This window comes from Mixophyes fleayi, chromosome 5 (genome assembly GCF_038048845.1).
Source record: "Mixophyes fleayi isolate aMixFle1 chromosome 5, aMixFle1.hap1, whole genome shotgun sequence".
In the NCBI taxonomy this organism is placed as follows: Eukaryota; Metazoa; Chordata; class Amphibia; order Anura; family Limnodynastidae; genus Mixophyes; species Mixophyes fleayi.
In genome coordinates this window covers 88,604,580-88,618,289 of record NC_134406.1, presented here as the reverse complement: position 1 = coordinate 88,618,289, position 13,710 = coordinate 88,604,580, and the positions used below count along the sequence as shown (strand labels likewise).

Genomic DNA, 13,710 nt, shown 5'->3' with positions numbered 1-13,710 from the left:
ACTGACAATAAACTCTGCTTCCGTATCATGGAAACGTCAATTATGTGTGTCAGCCACAAGATAATGTATCTTTCTCTATTAGGATAATAGCGTTTTCTTCTTATCACATTGAACCTTCTCCACAATATCATGCAATGATAAAAATGAACATATGTTATGTTATTGGTGCTGTGCTTTCTATAAGCATACATAATCCAGGCAGGGATTTCATGCAGAGATCCTATATTTAGGATAATGTTTAACAGCACTTTGCTGCTCACTCAGATCTGCCTATACTATTTGTCACCAGCATATGCCTCGCAGGCCACTCAGCAAAGACCAGTGAGAATGGAAAAAAATAATAAAAAGGATCTCGTTACTAGCTGCTATGAAAAAAAAACACACGACAGAGAGGGAGGTTTAAAAGGATGGGCATTCCCCTCCTCCTAATCCCCTCCTCACTTTGTGATCTCAGTCTAGTGTCTCCATTTCCATCTTTGAAAAATCATTTCCATGAGAAACACAGATTAAAATTACACCCTGCCTCCGTTTTCCAGTCTAGCCCTTTCTTCATTTTACCTATCCCCTCCCTCACATTATTGTGTGTTAGCTTTTCCACATGATCAGCATCATCGCCCTTTTCTGCATGAACAGTGCTTATAGCTGAGACAACCCCGGAGCTGTCATCTGGTGAGAATGAGCTTATAACAAGCAAAAGGAGTCCCAGGATCGATATTATTTACCCTGTTCTACCATCGATTGTCCTACATATCTGATATCCGGCATGTGAGTCCACAGATGGAGCAAAATAAAAACTAAAAAGGAGCAGTGATTGTTGGGAATTGTATACATCGTTTTGTTTCTGGAGAACTAGCTGTTACCGAGGATATTAATACTGGATGAAGAAGGTTTCATGTCCTAGAGGAAGTACATGACACAGAGAGACATGAAGAGTTTGCAGTGTGCTGGATTCTTCTTTCTGTCCCTGCTGTTAGAGGTAAGCAGAACTCCCAGGTCACAGGGACTGTCACTCAAGTGCGTGGGGTATTGCGGTCTCGTCCTGTATTGCATTTTAGCCTGTCAGCAAAACACTGCCAATAGAGATGAAAACATAGGGACAGTTTCCTGATGTGTGATACTAAATTATTTAAGACAGTTTCATTTTATATAGCTGTGTATATAGGTATAGACATGTATCAACTCCTTTCTTAGACAAATTGCTGTTTTAGCTACTATATAGAGTTATCTATGTCTTAATCTTAATCCTTCAGCTAAAGATCACTATTACATACTGCTATTGTCCTGCTGCTATTTGTGGGTGGTGTTTAGGGTGGGGAGTGCATATACATTTTGCAATGCTTGTACCAAAAGTATGAACTTATATAATTCCTTCTAAGCTTTTAATTATCTACACCACCTTGCTGTTAACTGAATGTTCTAAAGGCAAGGCAGCTTATAATCTCACAGCTGCTGCAGAACCTCCTGCAGGAAAAACTGTGAAACACATTTTGTGCCTGATAACACTGGCAGAAACACTTTGATTGATAACTGTGTCCCAAAAGGTTCTGAAGTAAGTTAGATGTATACGATCTGTGTTTTATGTGAAGTGGCCAATTGTATGGTTTTGGCCAATTGTAAAATTGGCCAAAATTGTCAAAATTCTGTATTTGTTCATTGTTTACAATATTTAGGATATTTCTGTATATACAGTAGTTGTTAGCTGTCCATAGGTTTTACCTATATGGTCACCAAGAGAAGTTTCCTCTTGTCCAGCCTGCTGTCAGACAATGCTTTTATGACCCTTTTTGTATGGTAGATAGAATAAAAATAATGCCACAGATGGAATTAATAGTGTCTGAAATATTAGGCCTTTACTTGCTATTGTATTCTTCCTGCATGTGTGCTGCTCTGAGTGCAGAAGGCAGATAGAGATCCATTGTTCTCTTGAAGGATTGTGTCAGATTTGTGGATTTTAAGTGAATAGACCTTTTTTTATCAAAACCCTTTTTATAGTTAGTCATTTGATTGTCCAATTCTATTTACAGTAACTGTAAATGGTCAGACTTATTGTAATGTCTTCATGTTCTGCTTTCTTCCCCTTGGAAAGTATAAAGGATTCATCTGTGCCATTGTTTTTTGTTTTGTTTTTAAATGAATCTTGTGGTCATAATCAATACACTGCTGTACTAGATGTAATTGAGGTCAAAAAGTGAAATTAATACATAAGAGCTGTGGCTGTGAACAATGTAGGTGATATGTAAAGCAGATGTGATGTATACAGGAATGTAGATGTCTATTGAGTGGGTGACATTTTTGATAACTGGACTAGAGGTAAGTATACATAATAGATGCTCTTAGCTGAACTTTTAAAAACTGTTATTACATTTTTATAAATGTCCCTCCTTGAGCATTTCAAAAGGTATATAACCATCATTTCTGAAGGAAAGTAAACTAAGCTGCAGTAAGCCACACCCATAACAACCCAATAGCACTGCCCTCTTTTGTTTTAAGCCACAGGGCAGAAAGGGCACTCCTAGGTTGTTGCCTGGGGCACCAGGGTGAATTGAGCTTCTAAAACATAAAATGAGCAACATAATGTCACTTATTCAGTGTCCTTATTGTCACTGCGGCACTCCCATCCTGAGCGGCAACCAAAAACGTGAAGGGCAACAGTCTGCAGCTTCTTTTTTACTTGTGAAGCTGCCGGCGCTAGACTATGATGTCACAGCCCAGCGCCACACTCCTAGGAATAGAAGATGCTGCCTCAACCCCGCGCCACACTAATTAAGAAGCGGGGTTCGGGGCAGCACCGAGGGGGGAAGTGAGGAAAGGGTGAAGCATTTGAGGGAGCACCAGAATGCATGCAATGGCCCTGCACTGGGGTGAAACTTCCCTGTGCAGTCAGTATTTAGTAATGACCCACTCATTGAACTGTCTCATCCAGAAAATAGTTCATTTGCAGACCAGCCTCCTAAACGATGTCCAGTATGTATACTAAATTTACAATTTAAGTTTCTAGTTCCTAAACATAAGGGGCCTGATTCATTAAGGAACGTAAATGCGGATACTTGACATATTTTATGTTAAATTGCACTGCACATACCCAGAAACTAACTATACACCAGAGAATGCAAGTGTATGCAATTCATCTTCAAGCCCAAAAGACAGTTAAGACAGTCAATGTACGGTAAGGGTGTGCCAAGCTTGAGCACAAGTAGCAGTGTCCGATTTAAGCTTTGGGCGTCTCTAAGGTACATGCCTTTCTGTCATATCACTTGCACCAGCTACAGGTCAGATGTAAGTGCCGAGTGATAGTGATGATGGTCGCCTATGCACTCTAGAACATGTGTTTGCAATCAAAAGCAACCGTAAGGGGGGAATTCAATTGGCCGCGTTACGGGTAAAAGTAATGCGGCCTGAGCATTATTACCATTAATACAGTAATAATGCGCTTTATTACCGTTAGTACGGTAGTTTCAACGCTGGCTTTTTGCTCACAGCTCCCTGAGCTACGAGCAGAAAGCCGGGTTAAAACTGGCGTAATAACGGTAATAGTTTTAACGCCGCGCAAATTCGGGGGTAATTAAATTTTCCTCTAAGAAGTATATTCAATTGTCGGCGGAAACGCCGAAAATCTCGCGGTCCGCGCACTATTACCGTTATTACAGTAATAGTGCTCGGAAAAAACGTTATTACGGTAGTTTTCTCGCTGGATTTCAGCTCAGGGAGCTGCGAGCTGAAATCCAGCACGGTAATAGTTTTAACGCTCCGCAGAAACCAGACAATTGAATATGCCTTTATATGTTCATAAAATATCATGCCTTTGTGTAATAACTTTTTTTTATTAAATAAGTCAGAAATACATATACGTGGCTGTAGCGCATTAAGAGCTGTCATGGTGTACAACAGTTGTTCCCAACCAATGTCTTAGATAACACAGTGCTAGGCCAAATATAATCAAAAACCTCAGCACTCAGCACTGAAAAATAAGGAACCATGGGCACCACAGTCTCTGTTTCCAAAGAGTAGTGAATCAGCATTTCTAAATTGCACCTAAAGGTGATTTATTGATATACTTCATAGATCAGGCAACGTGAATAGCAACATTTCAGAACATGACAGTCTCTGTTCTGTTGTGTAAATGGTGTGTAAGCTTCAGGATTTAAACAGGAAGCAGCAAAGAAATAACCAATCACCATTCACTAAGCCATTGTATCACATAAATGAGCATTGCTCCCCACCATAACGTTAATATAGCTGAACCAGATTACTGTGGGTTACTGATTGAAAACCCAAAACTGACACTTAAAAACCAGTGGTCGAACCGGGGGTGTATACGGTGGTATGTCATTACTGCCACTTCTCCTATTGCCTTCATTGTAAAACTTCTACATTTCATTCGCTTACATTCCCATTACATTTATCATACCGTCACTTCTAAATTTCCACTTCAGCAACAGTTCGAACTGCTATTCATTTCCCTTGGAATGCAGAAAACTAGTAAACAATTAAAATATAGTGGGCAATTACAATCTGAAAGGAAACTCTTGAAAAAGAATTTCATTGAAGTTGTCATTCATTCAATGTTCTGTTAAGAGGTTATTGTGTCCAGTTTAGACTCACAAGAAAATCAGCTGGTTGTGAACAAAAGCTGTAGTGTGCAGTTATCTCTTTAATACTGACAAATTGCTAAGATTTCAGGATACAGATACACTTCCACTATTAATAAATAATATCTTAATCAATGCATTGCACACTTAGAATACAGGCTGTGGTTTAGTCATACTTACAAGTCTTTGCTCTTACCCATCGGGAGATCCTGGAGTGGAGGAAAACAGGGAGGATGGAAGGGGAGGGAGCTGCAAATCGCTTCATTTTGGCCCCTGTGACACAATGACACTAAAGCATCATTTTTCTGTGGGGCCCAAATTATGCGGCTTACAGCGAATCGCGATGTGGAGGCTCCCATCCTGCCCACTTCACTAGGAAGTGCGCAGCATCCAGGAGAATGGCCTGCTCTCCTAGGAGTCCGGGAGACTTACCCGGAATTCAGTGGTCTCCCGGACATTCCGGTAGAGTGGGCAAGTATGGGTTTAGTGTGAATGTGTAAGAGTTGTGCATAGAATTACAGCATTTTAAGGATTACAGTTATTGCACTATGTTAACACCAGCAGAACCATAATGAGACATTTTTATACCTGGGGTAAGAAAGAAACTGACACCCCATTAATCTCAAGTTTAAACAAATTAACCTAAAATATTAATTTTTCCTCTGTCCCTCTTCAGCTTTGTGGCCTGGATGGTTGTCCCTCTTGCACAGCCCTAAGCATTAGCTCATCAATGCTAGAGATCTTCCAGGGGAATTTGGCAATCACTATGTAAATGGGGCTGGTCACATACCCATCCTAGTCCCCACAGGACTTTAACCCCAATTTAGCATGTGACGTGGCTGACCTTGGTAGTCATGTAGTGTGGTGGGATACATGAAGAATTTGGCCATGTTGCATTCCCTGCTTACCTGTGTGACTTATTTTATTGCGCAGTGATGCCTATATAGCCCTTAAAAGGTGTTAATATTCCCCACAGTTCTCAATATACTCACCCCTGCCTCTGCCATTATGAACTGTGAGATCTTACAGACAAGGGGTATTTACTGCTAATTGGACCTGGAACACTCTAACCCATTTTTATTTGTTTACAAAAGGTTATTGCTTTGGATCTTTATCAGGCTTTGCCTCCCTCTGCCATGCAGCTTTTTTTTCTAGGGCTCTGCCGGTCATGTAAAACAGAACCGGCAAATTCACGATTTTCGTCCTGGACTTTGAAAGAAATGGTTCCATGCGATCGTTTTCCCTAAGGACTCCAGCTAGGGAGAAGGGCTACCCTATAATGAAGCTTTAATATATAATAACATCACTGTATTCAACATTAACTGAGCATTTGCTATGTAAACCAAAGAACTTTGTTTACTTTTTTTATTGAACCATTTTCTGTAAATGAAGAGGAGAATTATTTCTGCACAAATAGATAAAACATATATTGAGTGTGACAGATTGCTGAAACCATGTCATATCTTTGGGGGAGGTGGTGTATAATTGAGGGAATATGATACCTAAATGAAGAGCTAGATACAAGTTTGAAGGCCAAATCCAGTGAGAAGCATTGGCAGGATAGGATATCAAAATGATGTGTTCTGTAAATCTATGACAAGAAATTTAAGTGCATTGCACCTCAGTAAGGACACTGCTTATGAAGGAGCTGTATGACAGGGAGTAATAACATCATTTAATATGTATAGCCATACAAGATAATTAACATTACAGGGAAAATGTAGCTAACATTCAAGTTAAATATGAGATATTTCTGTTAAATGTTAGTTTTATATGAACATACACAGAAGCATAGGGTGGTTCCAGGTGTCTAGAATCCTTCTCTAGAGCAGACATACTTACGTCATATTGTTCACGTGTATTCTTTATAGGTCGGTTTACATTATTTAGGACAGCAGACTTTGGGCATTTTTACACCTCATTTGCCTGAACTTAGCCTTTTTTTGACCATAGATGTTTTATGGGGCCAAACCACTTTTCACAGTTTTGCTATATGTTGATTAACTTGGAAATCATTTTATAACTACGTTGTGAATTTTACTTTGATTTGTTTTCCAGCACCTATTGAGCTCTCTTTTGCTAGGCTTTTAATTGGAGTTAAATTGTTTTACTGTGAAAGCCTTAAAAAAAGCTAATTCTCCAGATTAAAGGAATACCAAATATATATATATATATATATATATATATATATATATATATATATATATATACTATATGTTAGATATTATGCAGTTATGGGACCTGGAAAAATGGTTAATTTTATTTTTAACTGGTTCTTATGTTCAACTTTATTATTTTAGTATTATATATTTTTTACCAATGCAACCCCCTATAGCCAGCATTGGTTGGTTTAGTGTAACCTGAATCTATCAGCAACTGACATGCCATCCACTGTTGGATTCAGCTTACGCTGGATCTGTAGGTAATGCATGAGTTCCTTCTGTGTTAAACTGTATTCAGTGGTCACTTTGACCAATCTGTGCAGCAATTGGCTAGTGATAACCTGAAAGCAGTGGTTGCAGAGTGACTTCAGTAAAACCTGAGGCTGGCCTTGACATTTTCTCAAATACCTTTAATAATACCCTTGATCCATAAACTATGCTCATTTAGAGAAGATCCCACCTCCTTGGGCGTTGGGATTCAGGACTTTACATGTTTCACCTATGGGTCTGTGCTTTGCTGCATGGCTTCCAAAACCAGCTGATGTTGGTTAGTGTTGGTAGGGGCTAAGGCCCAGGCCGTCTTCAATGGAAATGGGTAGATTCCATTCGGGAACAGTTTAGCATAAAATGTAGCATCCAACTTTTTAAAGTCTCACAATACATTAACATTCATAGTGCCACACTGGTGGATTCAGTAATTGTGAAATTGGAGGAAACCAGAGCGCATGGAGAAAAAACACGTAAACGTTTACGTGGAGAATGTACACACTCCACACAGATAGTGGTAGGAATTGAATCAACGGCCCCAGTGTTGTGAGGCAGTAATGCTACAGTGCCACAAATGGGTAGGAAAATAATTCTGTGCAATTATGTAATTACTTAGCTGACGGCAATGGACTTTAGATGTGATATGTAATGCTGAACTTGTCAAAATGTGTGAGATGATGGAAGTCAGTGTCTTTTAAGTATAGGGGTATTGTTAAGTTCTCAAAAGAGTTGGCAAACTGATACATTTGTAGCCACTTCTATCATACACACTTTGCACACAGCAAAACATTATGCTAAGAATACACAAAATTGCTGATTATTATAGTTATTCTGTTGCTGGGGAGATGCAATGATTTATTTGGTGCATTATATTTCCAACGTTCCCTGGTACTAGGACCTAGGAATGCCACTGGCAAAATAGACATTTCCTATGGAAAAGCTTATCAGACTTTTCACATTGTATAAACAAATACATTTGTGTAGGACTTTTAATGACTTTAGGCAAATGGATTGTTAATAACACCATCAGCTTATTGTTTTTTTTCATCTATTCACTGTCTTACTTTTTGTGGATTTAGACATCAAAACACTCTTATCTATGTTATCTTATTTAAGTCTGTTATTTACATTGTAATAAGTCCGTCGTCAGTTTATATTTGGCAATATATGTATAAAAATTCTCATACGTTCAAATTATTTTAAATATTTTAAATTGCATATACTCTTGGTAACTAGCTTTGTACAAATAAAAATCAGTTAAGCACGAACTGTAAATATTTATGTACTGTACTGGACAAGATGACTCTAGCTCTAGTAGTATAAAAAGATATAAAGGCTGAATAACCCAGCTCTTCAATACAGTCCATTAGCGCACAGACCTGGCCAAATGTTTTGAGAATGACACAAGTATTGGTTTTCACAAAGTTTACTGCTTTAGTGTTTTTAGACCTTTTTGTCAGATGTTGCTATGGTATACTGAAGTAAGATTACAAGAATTTCATAAGTATCAAAGACTTTTATTGATAACTACATTAAGTTTATGCAAAGAGTCAATATAAGCAGTGTTGACCCTTCTTTTTGAAGGCCTCTGCAATTTGCCCTGGCATGCGGTCAATCAACTTCTGGGCCACATACTGATTGGTGGCCGCCCATTCTTGTCTAATCAATGCTTGGAGTTTGTCAGAATTTGTGGGGTTTTGTTTGTCCATCCGCCTCTTGAGGATTGACCACAAGTTCTCAATGGGATTAAATTACTTTACCACAGTCATCAGCAGTCCAATCCCTGTACCTTTTGCAGAATATCGGTCTGTCCTGTTGTTTTTCCTGGAGAGACAGTGGCTTCTTTGCAGGCCTTCTTGACACCAGGCCATCCACGAAAAGTCCTTGTCTCACTGGGCGTGCAGATGTACTCACACCTGATAATATTTGTGTCATTTTCAAAACTTTTGGCCATGACTGTGTTACACACTATGGAAAATCAATTATTTTTTGCATGATTATATTTTCTACTTTGAGAGAATGTTGGAACCAACTGATAAGGTGAGATTCTCCTGGACAAAATTATTTTTCATGCAACAAAGATGGTGCAGGCTGTCAGTTAAATAATAGGATCTTTCTAAACGCATGCTGTTTCATTTTGCTATAGGAACAACAAACAACAATGAACTAATCCTAAATTATTATGATTGAAGAAGAATGCAATGTGCATTCTTTATACAAGACAACACTGCATAACCAATTTACTGCTTGGTCTTACAGAAGTCACATGTACAAAGCCAGTAGACAAGCAGTGGTTAGAGTGTCATAGCTGATGTCACAAATATATGGCATATTTATGTGTTTTAGTAGCAGCTACAGCCTGCATTGTTCTAAATTGAGCTCTTTTAGTTGGATTGTAAACACTCTCTTTCAATTACAAATGAACATCTTTTGCTGATTTCCAGATACGCTGCTCACTGGCTGCACATTGTCTGTTGGCAGAATTCCATCTGGGCATCAAGATGCTCTGCAGTTCTCAACATGCCAGTGTTTTCTAATGAACTTATTTTTTTTGTGTGTGTGTGTTTCACTTTCAATCCAAATATGCAAGTCAGTGTTCCCTTATAAGCAGAAGAAATAAACAGCAAAAGTGACCGACACTGTGGCTGGTGAATGGACGATGCTGCATATCAATCAGTGTGCTATCGGTACATGGTTCCCAGCACTCTAATTGGTGGATAGCACTGGCCATTCGCAAATCGTATTTCCTGGCTGTCCCGGCATGCTGATTGGTGAAAAGCCTGGAGTTATCCACCAATCAGAGTGCTGAGAGTCATCTATTATGATAGTTTTCCATCTATTGGAACAGTTTTACAGCACAGCCAATCTAATGGTCACTAATATGTACTATGCATTGTATTTGAATCACTTAGTTGCTCTTTGGGTTATATAGTGGCTACTAGAATGGTTTATGTATTGTATCAGTTACATAGTGCTGTCTGCATTATAAACTGAATAGTAGAAATATGTCTATATTATATATTTGCTGCTAATTCTAGCTCTCTGTATTATACAGAGCACAGAAAACTAGGCGCTGCAATGAATACTGGTCAGATGGTGCTGCCTTGGCAGTTTTTTAAATAATAATTTTCCATATATTTTATTGACTGTGTGAAACCATGTCTATATTACAAAAACCAGCAAGGTTCAGTAATGCTCATTTGAGCATTGCACTTCTAGAAGAGCATAGGCCACTTCACCCATGTGTGCCCCCAGGCCAAAGTTATCAATCTATAGAGTATTCACCATCTTTATAGCTAGGGGCCCTTGGGAACAGTGTCACCAGCATCAGTGCTGCTCTCCATATCTGTCTTCTGCTCCCCTCTGCTTATTTAAAAGCAGAAAGAATTGAAGCAGGAGGATGCAGAACGCAGGATTGGTGTCAGCACAGGAGCTAAAACCAAAATTCAATGTGTAATAAGATCCAGTCACTGTGATACAATCCCAAACTGTTTATCACATGGAGGCACTGTGCAACCTCAGGGCATTTCTCTGAATTGGGATGAGTGTGCTGATTGCACTAGGCAAACTATTGGGGGCGTCAGGCTTTTTTAATTTTTGTACTATGTTTTTATATTTAAGTAAATATTTCTAAATGTTCTCCCTCCACTAGACTATAGGAATGATGGGGGATAATTGTCAATCCATTGACAGCCTTCACTCTCCTCATCTCCCTGACCTAATACATTTGGGCTCAGCTATGTATCAGTATGCATGGCCCATTTCCAGTTCACCATCACCACTATTGTCAGAGATTTTCTCTTGGGATGCGACTACTAAGAACTTTCTTGGGTTCTCTCCCAGCATCAGCTATCCCTGCAATTAGTGGTTACATTGAACAGTGAAGCTGAAGAACAGGACAGGCAGCTCCCATGTTACTCCAAGAGTGTAAGGGGCACAAGAAGATCACTGGGATTTCTCCTCTACTTTTGGAGTTAGCCCAGAACCGCCTGCCATGTTCTACAGTCTCAGTATAGTAGTTGTATAATGGCTACCTATCCATGACCTATCCATGACCTATCCATGACCTATCCATGACCCATGCACACATCAGCTACATATTTGGTCTGTACTAAGCTGGAGAGATCTTACAGGAAAGCTCTAAGTGCCAGGGGCTCCCCGTAAGGCAGCAGATCTCTAAAGCCGCAGAACGCAGCAGATGCTTCAAATGCATGAGGTAGACCCAGAGAAGAGCAACCAAAGCTTCCTAATAGCCAGGGAACCTCTGTGCCAGCGTTAATGTACTGAAGCACCCCTTCCAATACTGCAGTGAGGAGAGCAGTGTCTGTGTGGTCTTGGGAGATGGCCATGTGCAAACCCAGGTTTCTGTCCACGACATGGTATGAATCTGGTTCTGTGCTTTAGTATTATTATTAATTCTCAGAACTTGTTCAATTATTGTTTTGTCATTTTTGCAAATAGTAAATGAAAATTCATGTCTTGTTTATTAATTCACTGTAAGCCTAAAGACTTCCATTTGTGTGGATAAACTATACATTAAGCATTCAAATTCTTGTAGTTCTACCATATATGGTATGTATATATTTATTTGTTCACTCCTAGGGGTAAATTTATAAACTGGGGGTTTGAAAAAGTGGAGATGTTGCCTATAGCAACCAATCAGATTCTTGTTATCATTTATTTAGTACATTCTACAAAATGACAGCTAAAATTTGATTGCTTGCTATAGGCAACATCTCCACTTTTTCAAACCCGCAGCTTGACATACTTACCCCCTAGAGTCACTCTTCATTATGCTTTTAATTGCCTGTTGGTATATATTGAATGTGATTGTGGTTTACAACATTTTAATGTAACAATTTGTCATGCAGGGATCCTATTTCTAGTTATTCTGTGATATATGGTTTTACTGCCGCAATATGGTGCTTTATATAACATGTCCATGTTTGAATATCACTGCTATAAAAATAACCCAAAAAATATAATCAGGATGCACAGGCGTATCCAGGGTTGGGCTGGACCGGGGGGCAGCGGGCACCCGGGCCGCTCAGTCTAACGGCTGTTCAGGTCATTATGACGCGGCCGCATCGCGTGTCATGTTATGCCGCCGCCTGTGCCCCCCAGGGGCTGAAAACCTCCCAGCCCGCGCCTGGGCGTAACTATAGGTGCATGGGCTGCAGCTCCTTTGGGGACCACAGCTAAGGGGTGCCTACCTTTCTCTCACATCCCAATGTGTATATGGTTTATGTGAGCTTTTCACTGTTGGACGGTACATGCAGTCCCTTACAAAACTTGGCTAAGGGGCCCACTGATGTCTACTTACACCACAGTCAGGAAGTGCCTTTTAATCTTTAACTTTTGTTGTTTTGTGTAGCTATGCTGTATTAAGGACAACAACAGAATACTTATATAACAAGAATTTCCTCTCATTGCAGGTGTTCTACTTGGTTAAAACATTGTTAAAAATGCTATGTAAAAATAGATGCTGTGTAAAAATAGAAGAGTGAAAATTAGGTGATAGTGGGTTTCTTTTTGCAGTATAGAAAAAGTCCAAATTAGTTTTCTGTTTTGCACATAAGTTAAATACTGACTGTTTTTTAATGTAGCACAGAAATATCAACTTTAAGTTTCAGTGTACAAATAAGCTATCAAGTATTTGTGTGCTACATGAAAAAACAGTCAGTATTTAACTTATGTGCAAAATAGAAAACTAATTTACACCCCTTGCATTGTAACATTGTTTTGTCCAGGAGACTGAAATAAGAATCCTCTTCATTTAAGATCCTTAATGAATCAGGCCCATGGTTTGGACTACTTTTATTGGACTACTTCTACAATACATATTTTTGGCTCATAAATAGATGTCATTTTTCAGTTATTTAAATTCTGAAAAGCCCTACTGCCAGCGAAATTGTGCCAAAAAGTTACCGTCAGTGATAACACCGATGGCGATTATCCCTGTACCGCTGTAATACCTGTTTAGTTATCTCCATCTCAGGATAATGCTAAAAACTATTTATTTGTATTGATTAATATTGATTAAAAGTTTAAATTTTTTTTAAAACCTGCTTAAATGTTATCTGGGCTTTCAGTTCTACTACACATGTGCAGGCCGGGTCTTGCTTGCGCCAATCTGCAAATACTAGCAGTCGATCCGATAAAGTGCTAAAACAAGGCCAGTATATCCAGGGGCGCACGCAGGGGGGGGGGGGTTCTCCAGAAACCCCTCCCCTCCGCTAAAGAAGTGCCCCTACATAGCGGCACTGTACTAAATAGTACTGTACTATATAGCAGCCGCGGCGCTGTCAAAGAAGTATTCTATACAGCACCACCGTGGATGCTTCTTTGACAGCTCTGCGGCTGCTGTATAGTACAGTGCTGCTGAAACGGAGCTGCTGCGCATGCGCGGCCTGCATATCGAGGACAGCTGAGTGTCGCTTAGCTGCCCTGACAATATTTATTGTTAAATTGTGGCATTAATTATTTTTTCAGCCATATCAATGTATTTGAGGCTGTTTTGATAAATAGGCCCCATAGTCCTAAAAGAATGAGGTGTATATAAAATCTGGTTTGGTAACAATAGGTAGCTTTAGTTTGGAAACTACTAGCCTGCTTCACAGTAAAACTAGTTCAGGAAACATTTCCTAGCAACAGATATGAAAAGTAGGTCAAAAAAATCATGTGGGTGTGTC

The 13,710-nt window shown here is 39.4% G+C and overlaps 1 protein-coding gene across 1 annotated transcript in view; it reads left to right on the top strand.

Moving 5' to 3' along the window:
• The first annotated feature begins 427 nt into the window (after window positions 1-427).
• VOPP1 (VOPP1 WW domain binding protein) overlaps window positions 428-13,710 on the top strand; it is a 113,191-nt gene continuing 99,908 nt past the window's right edge. Inside the window, exon 1 of the mRNA XM_075212525.1 lies at window positions 428-976. Within this exon, the coding sequence (XP_075068626.1) occupies window positions 911-976 (66 nt within the window). The 5' untranslated portion in view covers window positions 428-910. The remainder of the gene's footprint in view (window positions 977-13,710) is intronic.